The sequence below is a fragment of the Vanacampus margaritifer genome, chromosome 5 (assembly GCF_051991255.1).
Source record: "Vanacampus margaritifer isolate UIUO_Vmar chromosome 5, RoL_Vmar_1.0, whole genome shotgun sequence".
NCBI lineage: Eukaryota > Metazoa > Chordata > Actinopteri > Syngnathiformes > Syngnathidae > Vanacampus > Vanacampus margaritifer.
The window spans coordinates 11,394,926-11,413,490 of NC_135436.1; the positions used below are offsets into that span (position 1 = coordinate 11,394,926).

Consider the following 18,565-nt stretch of genomic DNA (forward strand, 5'->3'; position numbering starts at 1 on the left):
TGACCACTTCTACTAAATCCCTTGGAAATCACAATGGTCATTCACTGGGGAGCTTTTTTTTTTTCTTTTTTTTCTTTTTTAGAACAGGCGTTCTAAAAAGTAGTTCTTGGGGGCAATGTTGGTGACACTGACCTCTGCTCCAACTCGCCTTCTCAGGAGGACAGGCGGTATGAAAAATAAAAATAAAAATAGTTGCATTACTGCCTCCTAGTGGTATAAAGTTATCACTGTCTTAATACAAATATTTGAGTTAATTGTTTGTTTATTGGACCCATTATTTACAGAATTAAAAATACCGTACATGTAATTATTTCACTGTGAAATTTGGTAATTTTTACTAATTTGACCCAAAACACTCCAGAGTTGTACCAATGAATTGGTGTGACCCTTGAAACTGTAAATGCCATAAATGTGTGTATTTTTTTAATGGGGCAGTGGTAATAGTGTTCAAGAGCGAGCTTGAAACCATCCCGAAATATGTCTTTGTTTTTACCACACTTGCAAAGACTCCTGCAGAAATAAGCAAAACTTGGTCTTTGAGGGTTCATGGAGGAATCAATGTGAGAGCAAAACAGCACAAGAATCTCACATAAGGAACAGAAGTCATATTGAAGTCAGAGGGTCCCTTGACATACGCTCATGAAAAACAAGTACTGCAGCCTACTTGTAACATAGCAGATAAAATTACTCATTGATTAAGGTGGAATGATCCATTAATGAATGTCAGCCAGGCTATTCATACAGTTAGAAATGATGCATAGATCATAATTTTATATATTACAGACAATTATATTATGAGGTTCTTGGCCCCAGCCAAAAATAATACCATGTGTGCATGGAACATGTAACAGTAAATTGGATTAATTTGGGAGGAAGAAAAACCCTCAGGTAATTTGGGGGAGGGGCTTTGTGTGTTTTTTTTTAGGGGTATTTTCTTTGAACTTTTTTCCCAGTTGCTCTGAATATATATATTTTTAAAGTTTTTCCTGCATATTCCCTAGTTTTTCCAGAAAATATTGTTTGTTTTTCAGAATACATTTCTTAATGATAGAAATTGAATATTTAAAAAACAGGGGGGATCCGAAAAACTGAAATAAAATATTCTGACAAACAAAAAACTTGAAAAAAAGAGCATAATAAAACAGAAAATGAAAAAAAAAATACACAATAAAACAACCCTCACCCAAATTAGTCAGAAAAACAGGAGTTCCGCACCTCCAAGTTAATAGGCTGTTTTTCAGATTTTTAAAAATATATATTTTTTTCCTGTTTTTTCAGTTTTTTTTAATTCCTCCCCTGTTTTTCTCAGTCATTAAAAAAAGTATATATTCAGAAAAACAGGAAAAAAATTGCCAGAAAAACAAGAGGTCCCCCCTACACACACCCACGTGAATGCAATGCTATTCCGTAAACTTAGTTCTTTAGATTTCTGAAGAAAAAAAAAGTTGGGCTGGCACACTTACACCATATTTTCAAGTCATCTGTTTGACTGTGGAGGGTTTCCTGTGTTTAAATCCATGACTTTGCCTCCCGTTCTTCCTTGTGGTCTTTCAGATATACCGTACTGTATGGCAGACAACGCTGGTATCTACAGTGTGCAGTCATAATTGCAGTATTTTAATGACTGATGTCACCATTAGCAAACATCACCAATCAGCTGATATTTTTAATCTTGTCCTTTCTTCATGTAAAGCACAATCCTCATTCAGTGTCCTGATCTCCATCCTGCTGCTCAGTATGTCCGCCTTCAGCCTCTGTACTTCTTTCTGTCTCCTGCTGCGGCTCATCTCGGCCACTTTCTTCTACATCCCCACTCTCTGTCTCCCAAGACTTCATTGATTTCTCAGGACACGTCTGTCTGCAAACGGTCCGTCGGCGCGTACTGTGCCAAGATTGGTTGCTGTGCAGGGTGCGCCTGCGATGCCATTGGCTGAGAGAGTGTTGGGCTTCGACACTAAATTGTCGGGCGGCCAGGCGTGGCTGGAAGCTTCTGATGTAGTAGAGAGCGGCGAATAGGGTTGTGAGGTAGTAGCCACCTGTTGATGACACATGGACATAGGTATAAGAAGCCATTTTTGGATTCAAAATTTTCTTTTATATGGTCATATTAGTAGTCTAAAGTAGTCAATTGTTGGGTCTGATATTACAGATCCCCTTAGTTACTGACCGTGCACCAAGGAAAAAGGAGGCAGAAGCTGTTGCTTTGTTTTATTGCAACCGCGGCTGGGAGAGGAGAGGAGGCGCGAGACCTTAACTCACGCTCGGCTCCTTCCGACTCTCTCCCCTCCCCCGGCCACCTCGTCGCTTTTATTACAGTTAAGTTTCAGTTTCGTTTCATACGTCATGGAAAAATACAAAACATTAGAGAAAGTTGAGCGGCGCCTCTAAACGACAGTTGATAATATAAAAACACAAAAATATATACAGGATATTCTTTAAAATACACATAATGTTAAGACTACTGTTTTAAGCAACTTCACATTCCCTCCTGTTGTGGATTTAAAAGGATATCAGTAAATACTAAAACAATTAAGTTTTCTCAGTATTACTTCATTAATAGATTCACAACATTTGAACCATTCTCAGGAAATGGCGAAAACCCTTAACTTAAAGGGAAAAATTCCATAACTCCCCCACCGCACGGTGACGAGAACCTCTTGGTCTGAGAATGGAACTGGATTTGAAGTTAGGAAAACACAATAAGATGAGGGTCACACTTTTGTGTCGGTCTCCACAGTGTCAACATAATCCTCTACGCGTAGTAAGTTATATTGATACATCTGGGCCACGAACATACGGGCGACTAATCTCTTAGACATTGGGACAATACAGCAAGAACAAATAACACATAATAAGATAAACATTATAATGATCAAAGTCCAAACAATGTCTGAAAAAGGGTCATCTTCTCCTTTGTTCTTCTTCTTTTTTGACAAGAATCAGGGGGTAATCCCTTATCTGAGTTCGGTGACCCTTTTGCAGTGACTCTGGTGGATCCACGTCTCTCTCTCAGCGATTTTGAGAGCGGTGGGTGTGGTCAGGAGAACAACGAATGGGCCGTCCCAGCGTGGGCTCGACCATGTTTTCCTTTTTATCACCTTCACCAACACCAGGTCACCCGGGGTCACCGTTTCCTGTGCAGGAGGAAGAGAGGTAGAGGGCAGATCATTTGCTCTTGACACAGTCCGTTCTTTAAACAAGTCACATAACCATTTAGTCAGTGGATCTGCCTCTCCTGTTTTGTCTGACCATGGCTGATTTTCCCATAAGGGGAGCACAAAGGGTCTGCCTGTTACTGCCTCAAAGGGCGTGATCCCTTGTGGGTTTGGCGTTATTCTCATGTAAGTTTTTACTAGAGATAAACACTCAGGCCATGGTTTTTTGGTTTCTTCCATGGTCTTTTTGAGTCTTAGTTTAATAGTACCGTTGGTCCGTTCGACTAAGCCTGCGCTCTGTGGGTGATATGCACAATGATTTTTTAGGGTGATCCCTAAGTGAACGGCCATATTGTCAACGATGGTATTTACAAAATGGCTACCGTTATCACTCCACAAGACTCGTGGAATGCCATGTTCTGGTATTATGTGTTTACAAATAGCTTTAGCTACTGTGAGGGCGTTTGGATGTTTTGAAGGAACAAGTTCAACCCATTTAGTTAGTGAGTCTACTAACACTAAACAGTACTTGTGCTGACCACTTTTGTGTAGTTCAATAAAGTCCATGTGTAAAACTTCAAATGGGTAGGAGCCCACTGGGCATTTCCCTCTCTGTGGTCTTAAGTTTCCCTGAGCATTGTGACGACAACACACCATACATGACCTACAAAAAGTTTTAAAATAGGTTTGTAAGCCCTGTGGTATTGTCATTGTCTGTTCTACCATAGATACCATCCCTCCTGTTGAGACATGGGACTTGCCATGACTCAATGTGGCTACTGCGTGGAACAGACTGCGGGGGATGACTGGTCGGTCTTCTTTGTGGTAGAGGCCTTCTGGGGTGAGTTTAATGTTCATCATTTTCCATAGTGTTTTTTCTTTGTCTGGAGCGTTGTTTTGCATGTCAATTAGTACTTGTTTTGGAATGTTGTTGTGTTGTTGTGTTTCTTTGTGGTTGGCGAGCATGACGATCTTTGTTTTGTCTTGGCCTGCTTGCTTGGCTGCCAAATCTGCTTTTGCATTTCCTACAGAAACGGCGTCTTTTGCTGAGGTGTGAGCTTTGCATTTGCATACTGCTATTTTGGAGGGTAGCAGTACAGCGGCCAAAAGGTCAGTGAGTAATTTGGCGTGTTGAACAGGTTTTCCTGTTGATGTTTTCATTCCTCGTCGAGCCCACATGGCGGCAAAGATGTGCAATGTCGAGTGGGCATATTGGCTGTCGGTCCAAATTGTTACTGCTTTGTCTTTGAATAATTTACATGCTTCTGTTAGCGCGATGAGTTCTGCTGCTTGTGCTGACAGATTTCCTATTAATCGTCCGCTCTTCAGTGTCTTTTGTTGTGTGACCACTGCATAGCCTGTGTTGGTGTTGCCTAGTTCATCTTTGCTTGAGGAACCATCTACAAACACTGCTTCTCCTTCTTGTAAGGGTGTGTCTAACAAATCTCTTCTTGGTTTGCAGATTTCCTCGGTGGCTTCTGTGCAACTGTGTGGTGTCCCATCTGTCTCCACTGGGAGGAGACTTGCAGGATTGAGAGTGCTGCATCTCTTGATGGTAAGATGGGGTTGGGACAACAGTACAGCTGTTAGGCCAAGATGTCTTGCTGGTGAGAGAAATGACATCTTTGTTTGAGTCAAAAGAACATCTACTGAGTGTGTTACTAGTAGAGTGGTGGGATGGAACAACACCAATTCGGCGGATGCTTGGACAGCCATTGCTGCGGCACACACTGCTTGGACACACTGGGGCAGGGCTCTGGCGACAGCATCAAGTTTCTTTGAGTAGTAGGCCACTGGTCGCATTTGTGTACCATGTTGTTGGAGTAGGACGGATGTCATGAATCCGTCTTTGCAGTCCACTGTTTGGGTAAACAGTTTCTTGTAGTCGGGTAGGCCCAAAGGGCCTGTGCTTGTGATGGTCTGTTTTATCTGATTGAACTTGTCATTAGCTATTTTCGTCCATGTGATGGGATCGGCCAGGGCGATGTCTTCTTGGTAAATTAAATCCACCAGTGGTTGCGTTATTTCGGCGAAGTCCAGAACCCATAGACGGCAAAAGTTCACTAGGCCTAGGAAGGCCATCATCTGTCTTTTGGTCTTTGGTTTGGGGGCATCAAGGATAGCTTGTTTCCGATCAGAGGTTAGTTTTCTTCCTTCTGCCGATATGATGTGACCTAAGAAAACTACTTCGGTCTGAGTCCACTGTAGTTTGGTCAGTGAGGCTTTGTTTCCTGTCTTTGCCAGGTGTTGACACAGTTTCACTGCTTCTTCTTGATTTTCTTCTTTGGTTGGACTGGCGATGAGAATGTCATCTACGTAAATCAAGATTTGAGTGGTTTCACTGTGTTCATGGAGGCTCAGACAGTTGTTGATTTCTTGAGAGAAAATGGTGGGGCTCTCTGCATAGCCTTGGGGTAGTCTCGTATAGGTGTACTTCTTTTGATTAAAGGTGAAACCAAACCAATGACGGGCGGACTCGTGCAATGGGATGGAAAAGAAGGCGTTGCTTAGATCAATTACTGTGAACCATTTCTGTTCTGGCTTCAGCGCATTGAGTAGAGTGTGGGGGTCGGGGACGCAGGGGGCTCTCTGTTTTACTGCCTGATTTACGGCTCTTAAGTCGTGGACCATTCGCCAGGTCGTGGTGTCTGCTTTCTTTACTGGAAAGATTGGAGTGTTACAAGTTACCTTGGGGGCTTCTATGAGCACTCCAGCTTTTACCATGTTCATGATTACTGGTGTGATTCCTTCTTTGGCATCAGGTTTGAGTGGGTATTGATTGATTTGTGGGCGATAGTTTGTTCTTGGTTCAATTGTTACTTCTGTGGCTGTGGTCATTAGGCCCACATCGGTTTTTGACACTGACCACAGCTGAGGTGGTATTTGATCCATGGCGTCTTTTAGTGCCAGGATCGTGGTTTCCTCCGGATGTCATGTACTTAGGTGGGTGCTGGGGACAAATGTTGTCACCCAGTTTAGTTTTTTCCTCCATACCACGTTTCCTGATGACATGATGCGTTTAAATCTTCCATCTTGACATGGAGTCCACGGAAGTCGTTGTTCGGACCATGTTACATCTCTTATTTTTGATCCTATGTCTTTCCATCTCCAGCCTGTTGGTTTTGCCAGTGAAATGTGGAAGGGAATGCCAAAGCCTTCATATGTGGTTAATGCATATATGTAATCTGGAAAGATTACTGTGGCTGCCATCCATCCTGCCTGTTCGTCCCAAATTAGGTCCTTTATTTGGGCCCGCATGGTTGTCAATCGGGACCATTGATCAAAGAAGTCTCTGTCCTCTTTGTTCGGGGCGAAGCGGATGGTGGAGTGAAGTGGGTACGTGGTTTGGGGCACCCAATTTGAATTTGGTAGGATTTGTTCTGGCATCTGTAGCAGATTGTTTGTTACTGATGTTGGACCTTTTTGGATCGGATCCAGACTGTAGAATGGGCGTGGTTTGTCTTTTCCTTCTAGTACTAACATCTGCATTGGTGTTTCTTGTCCTCTTTTTGTCACGACCATGCTGGAGCCTTCGACCATTAATACAAGGCTCATGGCTTTTATCAAATCTCGTCCGATGAGGTTTTCAGGACAACGAGGCACGTAAACGAAAGTTTGATCTGGGTATTCTGTTCCGTCTTCATCAATAATGGTCAGTGGTTCGGTAAAGTAATGGATGGCTGGTCTACCTCCCACTCCTATGACCATTATTGTGCTTTTTGACAATTTGACACCTGTTGGTAGATCAGTGATCACGGAGGATTGTGCTCCTGAATCCACAATGAATTTCAATGTTGTCGTAAATGGCCCTAAGCCTAGTTTTCTTACTGCTGGGTCAATAGAGGACATCTGGCTAAACAGGACTGTCAGGTCAAGCACCTCGACGATCGTTCTGGTGTCATCAGGGTTTTCATCACTTGACCTTTCCTGCTCGCGTCATTCGGTTGGATCCCAGTGGTCAGATTTTGGGGTCTCAATTTTTTGTTTGGAGCGGCAATCTCGGGCAAAGTGGCCGTACTTGCCACAATTGTAGCACACATCCTGTCTGGTGGCTGGTCGGCCTCTTCCTCTTCCGCGTCCACGTCCTCTGCCCCGATTGGGTTGGTTTTGGTAGTAAATTGGTCCAGAAGGTGGAGGAGAGGCATGTTGAAAAAATGTGTGCATGGCATTGAAGACTGATGATTGCGCTTTTTGTCTTTTTAGGTCTTCAGCGTGTGAGGCCCAAGCTACGAGATCATTCACCGGGGCAGTTCTCCAGGTGTGGTAATGTTTCTTGATAAAATTGACTGTACCGTCCACTAGTCCATCCAGGAATGTTGCCCGCAGTAATGTTTGGTATGTGCTTTGTGCCTCAGTGCTTTCTTCGATGCCACCATGTAGTTTCAGTACGTCTTGGAGGCGGTCCACATATTTTTGTGCGCTTTCTTCAGGTTCTTGGCGGCATTGGCGGACTTTAGTTAAATCAGGTGGTTTCTTGAACACTGCGATGGCTCTTTCTAAAAGAGTATTTAGGGCGTTGTCTAGTTCTTGGCCTGGTTGGTAGACTTGGCCTCGTTGGTTGGCTGGAGCAAAGGCTCCTTGGAATCTTCCAACTCGATGTCCTGCGGTCAGACGTAGGACGCTTAGTAATTCATTGCCATTGAGGTGATAGGATCCATGTAGTTCTCTAATTGCAGCTGCCCATTTTTCAACGTTGTCTTCAATGGGAGGAACTGATGCGCATGCGGCTACTTTTTCTTCTTCGGTCCATGGGCGATAGAGCAGCAAGGTCTGTGGATGAGCAGGTTGACCAGGATTTGGCATTCCATAAGCTGGGTTGGCTACAGCTACCATGGGATATGCTGCCACCTGCTGAATGTCTGGGTATAATTTTGTTGTTGCAGCCAGGACGTCTGCTGTTGGTTTGTTTGATCTTGTACGGCTTCCAATAGGAGGGGAGGCTCTGTCCCCAAAACTCGTGGAGGTGGAATTTGGGGAGGAGGTAGACGGGGTAGGCGGTTCCCGCTGTTGGTTGACGTTTACTTCCTCTTCTGGATCATTTTGCTGTCGCACTTCAGCCGGTGCATTTCCGTTGTCTCTTCGTCTGGCGCCGGTTTCTTCCGTTGGTCTTATCTTCATCTGATACATTTTTCTTTCTGTCTTTTCCTTTTTTCTTTTCTCACTTTCCAAAATGCTTTCTGCCCTCATTTTACACTGTTTTATCCACACTTCAACAGCACGTAGTTGTGCTTCCAATTTTTCTACATTCTTTCCCTTTTTAATCTTCTTTGCTCTTTTCTCCACTAAACTTTTCTTAACTTCCTCTTTGTTCCTGACATCTCTCAAAGACGGGTTAAAATCATACTTGGTCACCCAGGATTCCAGATACTTGCACGCATTAGCGTCAAAGCTTGCAACAAACTTAACATTTTGGTGTTGTTCTATTTCTTTTCTCAATGACTGGCCCATTGTATGTATTCCCGAGCGGGCAGCAGTTACTCCCTTCAAACCTTATCTCATAAACACGCACAAAGTACACACCCACACAAAAACACACGCACACAACCACACACACACACATAAACTCACACACAAACACACACACTTAGTCTTTTCTGTGGTGCACCACTTTCTAATTTAAAACCATGATTTGTGTTTTAGGCGATTAATTTTAATCGCAGTCAGTTCTGTTCTGACCTAATAAATCTTTGTTATATTGAACACAGATATTTTGGTAACCAATGAGTGGGGAGGTGTAAATTATTACGTATTTACGGCAACGTTTAATTTCCTCTACCCGGGCACCCGAAAACGACACTTTTTTTTAACAAGTTAAAAACTAGTCAATAAAAGTATTTTGGATCTCATCTAATAAAACCGTGATCCCTTTGATGCCCGGATCATGTATACCATGGGTTTTTTTTTTCTCTTCTTCACGGGCCAACGCCCAAGCGCTTCTCTTTTACTCCCCACTTTTCTATTTTTCTCTTACTTCTTCAGTATATTTAGTGTTCCTTTTTTCAAACTTCTGTGTAAATCGTGATAATTAAACAGCATAATACCTGTTAGTCCTCTGTGCCGGTCTGGTTCGCAGGACCCGGTGTCCGGGCGAACGGCCGAGGCCGGAGCGACGAGACCCGTCACGCAAGGGGAGACGCTGTCGACAGATTCTCGGTGTCTTCGGTTCGGCGGCGGTCGTCCGTCCAGATGCAGATCCCGGGTTTCGGCACCAATTAAATGTTGGGTCTGATATTACAGATCCCCTTAGTTACTGACCGTGCACCAAGGAAAAAGGAGGCAGAAGCTGTTGCTTTGTTTTATTGCAACCGCGGCTGGGAGAGGAGAGGAGGCGCGAGACCTTAACTCACGCTCGGCTCCTTCCGACTCTCTCCCCTCCCCCGGCCACCTCGTCGCTTTTATTACAGTTAAGTTTCAGTTTCGTTTCATACGTCATGGAAAAATACAAAACATTAGAGAAAGTTGAGCGGCGCCTCTAAACGACAGTTGATAATATAAAAACACAAAAATATATACAGGATATTCTTTAAAATACACATAATGTTAAGACTACTGTTTTAAGCAACTTCACATCAATACTTAATGAACTATCACATAGTGGTTCGTTAGCACGTCTGCCTCACAGTTTAGAGGTTCAGCCTGGTTTGAATCTCTTGTGTGAGTTTCACACATGAAAAGACACATACAGATCTTAACTCATTCACTGCCATTGACGGCTATAGATGTCAAAAATTATTTTCAATTTATGTTAGTTTAGCATTTCCCTCCACTTTTGTTAACAAGAGTATGAAAACCTAGAAAAAAAATATTGTACATTTAGAACAGATATATAAAATGTGTGATTAATTGTGAGTTAACTAGTAAAATCATGCGATTAATTACGAAAAAAAATTACACCCCTAATTTTTAATAATCTTGTCTTTTTTTTAAAGAAAAGATTATTAAAAATTAGGGGCGTCAGGCAATTAAATTTTGTAATCATAATTAATCGCATGACTTCAGTAGTTAACTCTTGATTAACCACAAATTTTACAACTGTTCTAAATGTACAATAAAAAAAATTCTAAGTTTTTATACTCTTGTTAACAAAAGTGGGAAAAAATGTTAAACTAATAGAAATAGTTCAAATAAATTGGGAAAAAATGTTAAACTAATAGAAATAGTTCAAATAAATTGGGAAAAAATGTTAAACTAATAGAAATAGTTCAAATAAATTGGGAAAAAATGTTAAACTAATAGAAATAGTTCAAAAAAATTCTCAATGGCAGTGAATGAGTTAAATAATAATGTTTAAACCAATTAAGTGAAATTGTATATCTCTCATGTCATGGCAGACTAATTTGCCACGACTTTCTGAATCTTCCATACCTTCTCCCTGCAGCTGTGTGGGGTCCAGCAGCTCCATCATGTAGTCGGTGTCTATCTGCAAGTTGACCAGTTCACTGCGCAAAAGCACCCATGTCAAGCAAGGCAGAAAATCATCAGCTCCAAACACTACATCTGCAAGAAAGACAATTTCCCCTCTTATTCATGCACTTTGAAAAAATAAATAAAAAAATAAACACCCAGCTACCTGAGCTGGCATTGGTACTCATGCTGTGGTAGATGCTCTTGCAGATTTTCAGCAGGATGTGGACCTTCTTGTTTGGGGAGTAGGCCTCATGCATACTCAAAAACTTTTGCTGGATCCGCTCAAGGGTGACAGAGTCGGGAACTCCAACTCCAGCTGCCCCTCCAAGCGCCTCCACGCTGTTGTCTTCCAGAACACGCTGTTTGTTCTCCAGTTGTTGTAGACTGCCATCGTTAGTGCGCCATGTGTGAATGCAAGAGTAGATGTGACCTGACACGGGTTTAAGGGCCACCTTATGCACTGAGATCTCTACCAGGGAGTCTAAAGAAATGACACATATATAGAAATATTAGATGACACAAACAGACAATGATGAGGGCTTTATACAAAGTAAATTTTCACAGGTCGAAGGGGGCGTTTGCACTGGATGGAACGCTGCCGGCTCCCAGCAATAAAAGTGGCTCCCCTCATTTAGCACGAACAGTCGTTGACAATGCGTAATCAGAAATCGACTTGCCAGAGACTTGCAGGAGATTGGTGTACGCAAAGTGCGTTTATACTGCAAAATATCCACTTGCTGTAAATTTCCACTTGATGTAGTTGACCGCACATGTGACGTGGGGAATTTGAGATGGCCTGACGATCATGCGTGCGTCTGTGTGTGAACACCACAACCAATAGTTGTGACGTGAGGCCAGGTAGGTGCTAATAAGATATTTTGAAGATGATGATGATAATAATTCGCTCAATTAATTAATTTCTGCAATGATACAGAGGGTCTGTCATCCATCCATCCATTTTCTGAACCGCTTATTCCTCACAAGGGTCATTGGGGTGCCGGAGCCCATCCCAGCTGGCTTTGGGCAGTAGGCGGGGTACACCCTGAACTGGTTGCCAGCCAATCCAGGGCAACAGAGGGACTGTCCCATGCTATTATAATATTTATGAATTAAATAAGAAGGCATCCATCACACACGTCAGCAGAGCGCTGAATCTGTATGCCTACTGTATGTCTCTATCAAATCCACCAAAATCAAATTAAGCCACATACGCCACAAGTTAGACCTGTTTTTTAAGTCTAGAATTGAGTCTACTTTTTGTCACCAAATATCCAGATGTGCCAGGGGTGCGGCAGCTCCACCGCCGGAACGCCCAAACATGGTAGACTAAACCTACCCCGGCCTGAAATTGAAGATCTGACAATTTCTTCGCTAGGCGCACAAGGTGCCTGCCTATGAAAATAGAGCCAAAAATTTAGCTTTTTTTAAAAAATGATAAAACAAAGTATTCCCTCTAATACATTATGTTTTATTCTTAACATCATTTTTATTATGAATATGATGATCAGTAGTCGTCAAAGTAGTAGTATGTGAATGGACATGCAGATGCATGGATACATTAACATTAAAGTTCATTTTAAAAAAAAAAGGGCAAATGTTACACAATAAATTCTGTGGAATGAATTTGACTCTATTAAGAGTAAATTTGACTCTCTATTTAGAGTGGGACAAAACAGACTCAGTTTTAGAGTAATATTTGCACTTGGAAGAGAGTAAAATAAAGAACTGAAAAATGAATGAATAAATAAATAAATAAATAAAAGTCACTCAAGGTTTGAGGAACAAACTCACGACCTTCAGCTTGGGAGACTGAACCACCTGAGCTATGTCCCTCCTACTGTTTGCTTATATCAAAGAGGAGAGCAAAAACGTTTTTCTCTAAGAGTTTCGAATATTCCAGCTGACATGAGTGATATAATAACACACAGCAGGAGCTGCGTGGCTCATGGAGTCGATCGGCACTCTCCCAAGCTGAAGGTCATGAGTTCATTCCTCAACCCTTGAGTGACTTATTTTATCCCCCTAATTTTTTCTCTCTAACTCTAAATAGAGTCAAATTTACTCTACAGAATTTTTTTGCATAGTTTATTTTAATTGTAAAAACAAAACAAACAAAAAACGTAAAATATGAAGACTACCACATTGCTCAGATTAAATATCAAATATACTGGATTATAGTGAGAGATTCTTTTCAAAAATATTGACGTTTTATGTAGCTCAACTAACGAAAATTTTGAAAAAGTATGAACTATGTACTGTAATGTAATTCCAAGTCACTCAAAATCACAACAAATGGATTGTTGCTATTGTGAGGAAAAGAAACCAATTTTGTATACAGCTCATGTAATGAATGTTATTAAACTGTGCGTGGGGTTATGTAGCTAATGATAATAAAGTATATATTTCTATTAAAAATCCTCTAATAAAGCAAAAATATTTTTGGTGTATTTCAATGAGCAACGAAAATCAAAAGTCACACTATGGCCTCACTCACCTATCTCTGAGTCACTAAGGTCAGTCATACTGTACAGCAGTGCTTGTATATCAGGGTAGTCCAAAAGAGTCTCTCTCAGCGAAGTAAGCGTTGACCTCACTTCCTGCAAGAACTCTGACCCCGTTAAGCCCGCAGGATCACTTGCCCTCTGCAGCGTCACCTCCACAAATTCCCTCACGCCATCCGCAAACAAGCCACGTTTCTTCTCGCTCAGATCGAGCACGCGGTTGGTCAGCCTCTTCTTCTGACAAACCAAACTGCCCAGAGCCTGGCCCACCGCCGACAGGCGATGGATGACTTTGTCGGCCAGCCACTGCGCCGGCGGGTGGTGCGTCACGGGGCTCGGCGACTGATCTTCCTGCTCTTCTTCGATGCTGCTGACGGACAGCGAGTCGAGCTCAGGCGATCTAGGCGGAACCAAGAAGGGCGGCTTGTGGGCTGGAGGTAACCACGATCCATCCTCGATCCACGACACCCTGTGTTGGGTGTGGGGCCCGGGGCTGCCGGGGTTCGACGGCTCAATGGAAGGAGGTAAGCTCCCTGTGCTCGCTCGCTTAGAAAGGCTGGATGTGGAACTTTGGCTGAAACGCCTTACGACTACCCCTTCTTGGACAGCTGGCATTGATGGGGGGGACTCTTCTGACTTGGCTCTGATTAGTCCTGAAAATAACAAAACAGAAACTGAACTTCACAAAAAGTTAGGGATAAATTACTTTTGGGTGAAAATGAAAAAATGGACTATGCGTTTCTTCAAACATTTGAATCCCAAAAATTACTGACTCCCAGTCAGGGTTAGAAAGATTTTAAAATTCTGCTACTGCCACAAATTACTGAATGATTTGGATCTAGAAGTGAATATGACAAATCAACCTGAGCACTCAGTACTGTCAACGAAAGGTCCTTGGTCCAAGGAAGTGGCTCGTTTACTCATCAGGCTTGCTCCGGACCATGAGCGAGTGGAACTGAGGCGTCGTTCCTGCCGATAATTTGACACCTGCGGGGCCCGATGTGAAAGCCAGTCATCGCCATGTTCATGAAGATAGAGCGGATTGATGACACACAATGCTCCATTGCTGGAGGTCAACTAGAGAAACACACAAAGCAATGAATAATGGTGAGGCTTATGAACAAGCGGTGAAAACAACATTTGGATATGAGCGCAACACACACACATGCACATACATAACGTTAATAATACTTTTGAATGTATAGATTGTCTTCACACTTATACACTATAAAGAATGATAGTACCTGTATGGAGCACATTACAGTGTTTGGCTCCATGTGCGTCATTTCATCAGCCATGTGGTCAGGTGGAGTGCTGAGCCACGTTTCTGCATTACACAAGTAATATTATACATTAGAAAAGACACAAGTCTGTTCATGACAATGAAAACAAGACTTTTTTTTTTTTCAACACATGCTGCCGGAATATAAAATGAGACTCACGGGATTCAAGCTGAGAAAGATGATCTTTGGTGCTCTCGGTCATATTGGCCATCCAATGAGGAATCCTTAGACAGAGAGCCAACACGTCTCTAAGACAGAAGATACACAGCAAAATCGCTAGTGTTAGCGTAACACTGAGAGTGTTAAAACTAACACTAGAGAAGTGATTATATGTGTTCACTCCAATGAGTGTAAATCTGACACTTTTCAAAGTGTTACTTTTTTCCCCACACTTAACCAGTGTTACTCCAACACTGTATAGTGTTAAAAATCTACACTGGAAAACACTGAGTAGTGTTGAAAGTACTCTACACTAGTGTCAGTGCCAAACTACACTTAACTCTGGTAAACGGTACTTCATTTATATAGCGTTATTTCTCCTTTACATTTTGACTACTGATTACATGGCATCAGGAGCAACTGGGGGTTCAGTGTCTTACTCAAGGACACTACAACATGGTCTCAAGGGCTGGGGATCGAACCCACAATTTCTGATTTGGGAGACCACTGAGCCATCCCACCACCCAATGTGGCAGTAACTTTTTGCCTAGCCACAAAGTCAAGTAAAACTAGATATGCACTAATGAGATATTATTCAGATATTGATACTTCATCCTCTATAAATGTAAAACATCCGAATGACTGTTTGTATTCACTTATTGTATTTAGCTACATGAGTAGGTGCAGTTCTACCCCAAGCTAAACTGCCACCATAATAACAGACTTGTGAAATGAATCTCTTTGACAGCATCATTCAAAACTGAGCAATATTATCTTTGTAAATTATAATTTGTTGTCGCCATGGAGAGTTGTCCTGGTTTTTACTTCCTCAATCTGTATTCAGTAGCGTAGCGTAAGTTTAGTCACAAAGGAAGCTAAAAAGACAGCAGGAGCTCACCTGGTCAAAGAGTAGAAGAACACCAGCTGAACCAAATCAGAGAATGAAAGACGAGACTCCGACAGCTGAAAAACTGCCAAGGAAAGAGTGGGCAATGTCAGTGATCTTTTTTTTTTTAGGTGTATTCTTGCTAACACTGTACTGTATCAGGAAGCATAAAGGTGTCAAGTGGCAAAGGTTCTAAAGATAGGTCTTACTCATGTGTTTTCACACAATTATTTTGGTCGGTCGTGGCAAGTGTCACAATTCTTGTGCAAGTTTCAGTAAGGACTTTTGTGGACTTTTGCAAATTATGACTATAGTCCGTTTTAGATGTTATAATAATGAAAGAACAATGGAATGTAAGGGGTGGCGTGTTTTTATTAGGGCTGTTTTCTTCTTTTGGAGAAGATAAACTGTTGGGCCCTCATTGGTTCAATCAGGTAGACTCATATAAATCATATCTGATCAGTGTCATAGTTTGTCCGTACCTGTGGCCGTGCATGAGATATTATACTCAAGAACCGCTTCATCGTCTCCTCCCGCAGACACACACAGGAAACGGGGCAGCGAGGTCACGCAATCCCTCACAACCACAAAACTCTAGAGGGAGACAGTGACTCATTTCAGCCTCTGAAATGCGACTGAAAGCACATTTAGGAGAATCGTGACAAACACCACTCAAGCAATAAAAACAACAAAGACAAGTAGAAAATGATGACAGTGGGGTTGATTTTCTCTTGAAAGTGCACCACGATGTCACATTCGTTGCTGGAAGTTGAGCAGGCTAAATGTTCCACTCGTACGTCCTAATGGAGGCTGGTTGGCAACCACAGTTGCACCAAGAACCTCAACATTTTCCACAATTTGTTGGCCTACAGATATTCATGTATTTAAAAATGTGTTAAAGGGAAAATCAACCTATGTGTTATATGTGACCTCACAAGTCTAAACATGACATTCTGATTAATATTACATTTGTGGAATATGAGTTATGAAGCAAAATCCAGCCATTTTTATCTCGGAGTGGCCATTTTGCCACTTGCTGTTGACTGAAGATGACATCACAGTTGCTCAGGGTTCAAGCAACGACCAATCACAGCTCACCTGTTTTCTGAAGCTGAGATGTGATTGGTTGTTGCCTGAGAATTGAGCAATTGTAAAGTAATTTTCACTTGACAGCAAGTGGCAAAATGGCCGTCTTTTGATATTGATAAAAACGGCTGGATTTTGCTTCTTAACTCATATTCCACTAACGCAATATTAACCAGAATACCGTATTAAGACTAGTGGGGCTGCATAGAACATGTTATGTTATGATGTTAAAATTTGGGGTTGACTTCCCCTTTAAATGATAAGTCTTTCAAGATCAATAGCACATACGCCGGTATCAAACCTTTGATCCTTGATGGTTTCACAAATGAGCATGTCGGACTCTTTCATTACACCTCAGAGACTTCACACACTGTGCAAGGGTTGTTTTTTTAGGTCTCTGACTTGAATCGGTTCATCAAGAGAGGAATCATACATTATAAATGTATGTGGCATGCGCATTAAGGATGTATTTTGAATATGGAATGAGCTGCTTGTGACTTTTGCAAAGTGGGAAACTGATGGATGTTTTCTCATCATTGTCCAGACTGAAATATCAACACTCTTAATACAGAATATTGTACTCCAGGATTCATTTTGCCCTCACCATCTACCATCTGAATTTTGAACACATTGTCAGACACCAAAGTAAATACAGTAAAATACAGAAATTAAATAACAATAAAATAAAGTTTGTTTTATTATTGAAAATCAATATTGCCCTTCAACCCCCACGCACGCTGTATTTAATTAAACCTAACTCGTTACTAGCACTCAGACAGAGGAAGTGGCTTTGTGCTCACTGTGGACAGAAACAGACAATTCCTCTGCAAGCAATCAAACATACAATCATACAATCAAAGACATCACGGTTACTGCATATGTGCAAGCCACAATTGAAATAGTTGAGCAACAGCCTCCCCATATCCCTTTCTACATTAAGCTTAAACATACAGTATGTCATCACTTTACATACCTAGATATCTGCCCGATACATTTTGCAATTAGACAAATGCACTGCTGATAACATAAATGCAAGATGTACCTTGTTAGGTCCTCATCTTCCTTCACCATGCGTTGCAATAATGTCAACATGTCTATATTCAGCACTACTTCTGCAATCAACCCAGAAAGCAACATGTGCTCTTATTGGATGTCTACCGAAAAAAGGAACCACTTGGTTTGTGCAGAGAGGCTTGTGTAAGGTCACAAGTTGGTTGTAGACCTCTAAGTCCCCCCCCCCCCCAATATAAATAATGGCAGATAATGCAACTTCATGTAACATATGATCCTCTGTTTCTGTATGATTGGACATAACTTTTCACATGTATATACTGCATGTACGATGTCAGCTCACCCCAGGGGGTGTTCCAGAGAGGGCAGAATGGGCCAGCGCTCAGTCCCAGGGCGCAGCTGGGCACCAGGCTTTCTGACAGCTTCGAAGCAGTTCCAGCAGAGACATTTTCCTTCTGCTTCTGCTCCATGGGATAGATGTTGACCCATTAGGTGGACTGTGAGCCTCCCTGGGCATAAATGCAGCACATGCATGTAAGTGCATGTACAGGCTTGGGCAATGCATGAATCAGAGGGGAAAAAATGGACACAAAACAGACTCAGTGATTTATTAATTTATTTTACTTACATGTTCTGGGCAACTTCAGTTCCTGTCGATACACTTGCTCAACTATACAAATTGCACAAAATTGCAAACGTCTTCAAATGATGCAATCCTTCCTTCCTTTCCTTCGATATGGCACAACTTATTTCAAGACTAAAATGGGAACCTCACTCTTGTGTCAAAAACTCCACTGATGAATGTTTTGTCCCCTTGCACATGGTGCTGCTGCCTATATATTGCACTTAAGAGTGCAACATGTGAATCGCTTCAGCTGTGGTCTGTCTACGTGTGGTTAGCCTTGCATTGGAAGTCTGCGCACAACAGAAAAAAAAGTGTTACTGAAAGTAGTCAGAGAGAAACGTGTGACATTACGTGGCCTTCCTTGTTTTGTGATGACAATTTACCACTATCAACAAATTTCCATGCATTCAAATACAATGAAGTTCAAGTATATAGTTGGTATAATGTTAGTT

The 18,565-nt window shown here is 41.9% G+C and overlaps 1 protein-coding gene and 1 long non-coding RNA gene across 2 annotated transcripts; both read right to left on the reverse strand.

Annotated features, from left to right (window-relative positions):
• Positions 1–401: 401 nt before the first annotated feature.
• Positions 402–17,857, reverse strand: rinl (Ras and Rab interactor-like). Its single transcript, XM_077565213.1, has 10 exons — positions 17,832–17,857; positions 15,874–15,985; positions 15,404–15,476; positions 14,506–14,594; positions 14,308–14,390; positions 13,927–14,140; positions 13,057–13,716; positions 10,726–11,043; positions 10,521–10,652; positions 402–2,036 (listed from the first exon to the last, which is right to left on the reverse strand). The coding sequence occupies exons 4-10, from the start codon at positions 14,555–14,557 to the stop codon at positions 1,702–1,704; spliced, it is 1,794 nt and encodes a 597-aa protein (XP_077421339.1). The 5' UTR covers positions 14,558–14,594; positions 15,404–15,476; positions 15,874–15,985; positions 17,832–17,857; the 3' UTR covers positions 402–1,701.
• LOC144051792 (uncharacterized) lies at positions 2,203–9,181 on the reverse strand. Its single transcript, XR_013294038.1, has 2 exons — positions 8,645–9,181; positions 2,203–8,417 (listed from the first exon to the last, which is right to left on the reverse strand). It is a non-coding gene; the product is annotated as an uncharacterized LOC144051792 (long non-coding RNA).
• Positions 17,858–18,565: the final 708 nt, after the last annotated feature.